The sequence below is a fragment of the Bufo gargarizans genome, unplaced genomic scaffold, assembly GCF_014858855.1.
Source record: "Bufo gargarizans isolate SCDJY-AF-19 unplaced genomic scaffold, ASM1485885v1 original_scaffold_1901_pilon, whole genome shotgun sequence".
NCBI lineage: Eukaryota > Metazoa > Chordata > Amphibia > Anura > Bufonidae > Bufo > Bufo gargarizans.
The window spans coordinates 47,607-53,904 of record NW_025334563.1 but is presented as its reverse complement, the minus strand read 5'-3'; the positions used below and the strand labels follow the sequence as shown (position 1 = coordinate 53,904).

The following is a 6,298-nucleotide window of genomic DNA, read 5'->3' as shown; positions in this document are numbered from 1 at the left end:
TCATGCTCAAGACTATGGACAGTTTTCCACATATGCAGCATTAAATGGAAGGTTTGTATGATGCACTTGTCAGTATATACTGATTTTTGGGGATGTATTACTGAGCTGGGGTCAATAGAAGTCTGTTATGATAGCAGCACAACCATGGTCAGGTCGATAACGGTCCATTCTCATTACTGTAAATGGTGGAGACAAGGGATGGTCAATGGTCATTTCTGCTAAAACATTTGCCAAGATAAATGATGTTTCAGGACATATTTCCAGTCATGTCACAAGTATTGGCATCCATCGATGTAGAGACATCTAGTGAAAATCATTTCACGTCACAGCAAAATTCTGGACAATTGAACAATTGCTTTAGAAATTTCCATCTGATTCTACTTAAAGTCAAACACAGTAACAATGAAAATCTACAGGTGAGTCCGATAAACCTCCTGATCACTGATACATAGATTACCATTGGTCTGAAAGCAACCTATACCTACACATCACTGATACAGACTCTCAATATTGGCCCCATAAGCATGTGCATGGCCAGGAGCCATCCTAGTAATGTCTGCAGCAGAGTAAAGAGGTGGCCGGGAGCTTCAACACATGTCCATGAGCTATCCTATTCATGTCTATAGCAGAGGAGATAGGTGGCCAGGAGATACTGAGCATGTCCATGAGCCATCCTATTCATGTCTATAGCAGAGGAGAGATGTGGCCGGGAGCTTCTACACATGTCCATGATCCATCCTATTCATGTCTATAGCAGAGGAGAGAGAGGTGGCCGGGAGATACTGCGCATGTCCATGAGCCATCCTATTCATGTCTATAGCAGAGGAGAGATGTGGCCGGGAGCTTCTACACATGTCCATGATCCATCCTATTCATGTCTATAGCAGAGGAGAGAGAGGTGGCCGGGAGATACTGCGCATGTCCATGAGCCATCCTATTCATGTCTATAGCAGAGGAGAGATGTGGCCGGGAGCTTCTACACATGTCCATGATCCATCCTATTCATGTCTATAGCAGAGGAGAGAGAGGTGGCCGGGAGATACTGCGCATGTCCATGAGCCATCCTATTCATGTCTATAGCAGAGGAGAGAGGTGAACGGGAGATAAAGTGCGCATGTCCATGAGCCATCCTATTCATGTCTATAGAAGATGAGGAGAGAGGTGGCCGGGAGATACTGCGCATGTCAATGAGCCATCCTATTCATGTCTATAGCAGAGGAGAGAGAGGTGGCCGGGAGATACTGCGCATGTCCATGAGCCATCCTATTCATGTCTATAGAAGATGAGGAGAGAGGTGGCCGGGAGATACTGCACATGTCCATGAGCCATCCTATTCATGTCTATAGCAGAGGAGAGAGGTGAACGGGAGATACTGTGCATGTCCATGAGCCATCCTATTCATGTCTATAGAAGATGAGGAGAGAGGTGGCCGGGAGATACTGCGCATGTCAATGAGCCATCCTATTCATGTCTATAGCAGAGGGAAGAGGTGGTCGGGAGATAAAGTGCGCATGTCCATGAGCCATCCTATTCATGTCTATAGAAGATGAGGAGAGAGGTGACCAGGAGATACTGAGCATGTCAATGAGCCATCCTATTCATATCTATAGCAGAGGAGAGAGGTGACCGGGAGATACTGAGCATGTCAATGAGCCATCCTATTCATATCTATAGCAGAGGAGAGAGGTGACCAGGAGATACTGAGCATGTCAATGAGCCATCCTATTCATGTCTATAGCAGATGAGTGTGGTGACTAGGAGATACTGCACATGTCTGTGAGCCATCCTATTTATATTTATAACAGAGGAGAGAGGTGACCAGGAGATACTGCGCATCTCCATGAGCCATCCTATTCATGTCTATAGCAAATGAGAGTGGTGACCAGGAGATACTGAGCATGCCTGTGAACCATCCTATTTATATCTATAATAGAGGAGAATGGTGACCAGGAGATACTGCTCACGCCCACAGCTATCCTACTCACTTGAATAGCAGGTGGCCACATACACATTATTGGGGTCATTTATCAAACTGGTGTAAAGTAGAACTGGCTTAGTTGCCCATAGCAACCTTTCATTTCCCAAAGGAGCTGTGAAAAATGAAAGGTGAAATCTGATTGGTTGCTATGGGCAGTTCTTCTTTACACCAATTTGATAAATGACCCCATATATCTGTAGCTTTCAGGTCAAAGTATTGGGAATAATCACACCGGCCAATAACAAACTGGTTGGACTTGATGGACTTTTGTCTTTTTCCAACCATAACAACTATGTAACTATGGTTCAAGGCCTGATGATTTGTAGGCTTCTATGAACAGAAAGGATCGAAGGGGACATGTACTGTAGATAGGATGAAGGGAAAGGAAAAATGTGAGCAATGCAAGAAGAGAGAAGTGAGGAACCTTCCAGGTGTAGAGGGTCAGCTAACTGTGGAATCCAGGTAGAAGGTTTGGGTGCTTTGTAAATCTTGTCCTACCCTACTAGTAGGCTACTACTATCCCATGTCTTATACACACTGAGACCATTGAACCATGATTTCTGCTATGATCCAAGACAAGACTAACCGTGGTCTTTTTCTCCAGGAAGATGTGCCAATTATTGCTGCAAACCTTTATCTTTTTTAAGGCCTGCAAAATGTTCTCCTTCAACAAGTAATGGTTAACGTCGAGAGTGTGCAAGATAGAAGATAATGGAAGAGTTATTCATGTCAACCGAATTTCAATAATCCTTTATGCCGGCAAATGAGCATTTATTCATCTTGTATAATACAAAATGGATACAAAATTACGCAAATAACACAATTGGAATCTTTGGCTTTTGATTTAGAAATAGATCCATATTGTTATTATTCGTTGCTGCCCTCGATTTCGCAGCCGTGAGCAGAAACGCGATTTTCTCTGTATCCTTCGTGCCAAATTATTGTGTTTTTATTAAAAAAGAAGGAATATGTTCGCCTCCTGTGGAGATGCCTAGTTATCGTGCTATGAAAATATTGTCTGATCCGGGTACTACCTGACCGCTGCCGGCAGTGGTATGCATTGATTAGTGGGAGATGAGAGGACTTACAATCAGGCTTCGAGTGGATAGACAGTCAATGACAGCTGTCAAATGGCTGCTCTACCAATTACCAATCTGTGGATTCAAGGTAGCAGAGCTGAAGCCGAGGACCATTTGTCTAACATATACAATAAGCTGACCCCGCTGCCGCACACAGGGGGAATCTTAATAAGGATAGCACCGAAGAAGAGCAGGGAACAAGACTCGAATGGTGGTAGTTGGGATAATGGTGGCGGTGCCAGTGATATAGTGGTAGTTGTGATAATAGTAGTAGTGGTGATAATGGTGGCGGTAGTTGCGATAATAGTTGTAGTGGTTATAATGGTGGAGGTGAAAGTGATAATGGTGGTAGTTGTGACAATAGTAGTAGTGGTGATAAAGGTGGCGGTGACAGTGATAATGGTGGTAGTTGTGATAATAGTAGTAGTGGTGATAATGGTGGCGGTAGTTGCAATAATAGTTGTAGTGGTTATAATGGTGGAGGTGAAAGTGATAATGGTGGTAGTTGTGACAATAGTAGTAGTCGTGATAATGGTGGCGGTGACAGTGATAATGGGGGTAGTTGTGATAATAGTAGTAGTGGTGATAATGGTGGAGGTGAAAGTGATAATGGTGGTAGTTGTGACAATAGTAGTAGTGGTGATAATGGTGGCGGTGACAGTGATAATTGGGGTAGTTGTGATAATAGTAGTAGTGGTGATAATGGTGGAGGTAAAAGTGATAATGGTGGTAGTTGTGATAATAGTAGTAGTGGTGATAATGGTTGTGGTGACAGTGATAATGGTGGTAGTTGTGATAATAGTAGTAGTGGTGATAATGGTGGCGGTGACAGTGATAATGGTGGTAGTTGTGATAATAGTAGTAGTGGTGATAATGGTGGTAGTTGTGATAGTAGTAGTGGTAATAATGGTGGTGGTGACAGCGATAATGGGGGTAGTTGTGATAATAGTAGTAGTGGTGATAATGGTGGCAGTGATAGTGATAATGGTGGTAGTTGTGATAATAGCAGTAGTGGTGATAATGGTGGAGGTGAAAGTGATAATGGGGGTAGTTGTGATAATAGTAGTAGTGGTGATAATGGTGGCAGTGATAGTGATAATGGTGGTAGTTGTGATAATAGCAGTAGTGGTGATAATGGTGGAGGTGAAAGTGATAATGGGGGTAGTTGTTATAATAGTAGTGGTGATAATGGTGGCGGTGACAGTGATAATGGTGGTAGTTGTGATAATAGTAGTAGTGGTGATAATGGTGGTGGTGACAGTGAAAATGGGGGTAGTTGTGATAATAGTAGTAGTGGTGATAATGGTGGTGGTGACAGTGATAATGAGGGTAGTTGTGATAATAGTAGTAGTGGTGATAATGTTGGAGGTGAAAGTGATAATGGGGGTAGTTGTGATAATAGTAGTAGCGGTGATAATGGTGGAGGTGACAGTGATAATGGTGGTAGTTGTGATAATAGTAGTAATGATGATAATAATGGCGGTGATAAAGGTGGTAGCTGTGGTGGTAATAGTAGTAGTGGTGATAAAGGTGGTAGCTGTGGTGGTAATAGTAGTAGTGGAGATAATGGTGGTAGTTGTGGTAATAGTAGTAGTGGTGATAATGGTGGTAGTTGTGGTGGTAATAGTAGCAGTGGTGATAATGATGGTAGTGATAGTGATAATGTTAGCAGTGGTGATCGCGGTAGGGATGATGGTAGTGGTGGTGATAATTGTGGTAGCTAAAAACTATAGTCACAATGACCCCTTCCCCTTGCTGGTAGCGGTTCTCTTCCACCTACCCTCTGATCTCAGCCAGGTGGCATCACCCTTGGGCAGGTCACCCCTTTTTCTAACATTGCATCACCCCACCCATGCAGTAGGGGCATGGCGCCGTTGCCTGCATCCCCTCATGAATAGACGCTGTGTCAGCAGGAATACGCCTACACATCCTGATACTTATCAGCCCACAGGAACATTTCTTTACTTGCCTTTTTTTTTTTTTCTAGCAGGAAAGTGGCCATAATGAGAATGGTGGCGGCTCCCGGCACGCTGGTTAACATTTTTATGATATGATTGTACAATATGCCAAGGTCGGAGGTTAATTAAATGTAATCCTGGAAGCAGCCTTGCTGCATGGAAATGTCTCTGAGCTGGGAAGCTGCAACCATTTCAGCCCACAGTATAATTACAGCCTACAGACAGCGGCTTATGGAACAATCCTGACTTCTGCAGAGGTTTGGAAGCTCCAGGATTAGGTCATGGTCCATGGACCACAAATGGGGGGAGGTCTAGGGGCGGAAGTTGATTCTACCTGAAAATGAAGAACTGGTGCAGCATTTTGAAAGAGATTTTTTTGGGTGGCATACATGGAAAAAAAATTCTAGTATGCTTTTTGTTTCAATTCCTGCAATTTTCAAGATTTTTGCTTGATGTCAGTGAAAGGAAACATTATGCGTTATATTCAATAGCTGCAAGACTCTCATAAGTCTCACAGGTTACAATACCTGCCAGCAAGTGAGGTCTTGAACATGGTGAGGGAGTGAAACACAAAGTTTGTTAGAAGGTTGCATAACTTTTCATTATATTTGATGTGACTTTTTTGATACAAAATTGGCCGACCTCTTTAAAGAGCACCCGTCAGTTTGATCAATCCTATTACACTTGACATACTGCCTGGTAGTGTAGACCATGCTGATTTAAATGATACCTGCCTTGTGAATATCGGTTGAGGCGTTCCTGAGAAAAGGACTTTTACAATTGAGGGCTTCAGCCCAAGGGGAGGGGCCTAGCCGCTCTGTGCAGTCAACTGACCAGTAGTAACCCCACCCCTCGGTGCACTAAAGCCCTCATTTGTATAAAGAAAAAAGTTTTTTTTCTTGTGAACGGCACCTCCGATTTTCACAAGAAAAGTATTGTTTTAATCACCAGGAACAACCCTACCTAGCTGTATGCATTGTGTTATACAGTTGATCCTGTTGACAGATACTTCTTAGGAGGGTTTTCTAAGAAGAACCAAACATTTTTACTTCCTTTGTTTTTGAGAAAGTTGCATGATGGTGGAGCTAGATACTAAAAACACTCTGAATATCTTCATCCAACCTAAATAAATCACCACTTGGGTTCTTAAACCTCCATCAATTCTAATGAACTTTAAACCCCTTTCTCCTGAAGCACTACTGAGCTCAATCTTGTCCTCACATATCTCCACATGACAAGAATCCACCTAAAACTTGACAACTCCTCAAGTGTAGGTTACAGTA

The 6,298-nt window shown here is 43.1% G+C and overlaps 1 protein-coding gene across 1 annotated transcript; it reads left to right on the top strand.

The window, feature by feature from the left end:
* The first annotated feature begins 2,351 nt into the window (after positions 1-2,351).
* Positions 2,352-4,781, top strand: LOC122923783 (uncharacterized transmembrane protein DDB_G0289901-like). The gene is made up of 2 exons (XM_044274623.1): positions 2,352-2,440; positions 3,353-4,781. The coding sequence occupies exons 1-2, from the start codon at positions 2,352-2,354 to the stop codon at positions 4,779-4,781; spliced, it is 1,518 nt and encodes a 505-aa protein (XP_044130558.1).
* Positions 4,782-6,298: the final 1,517 nt, after the last annotated feature.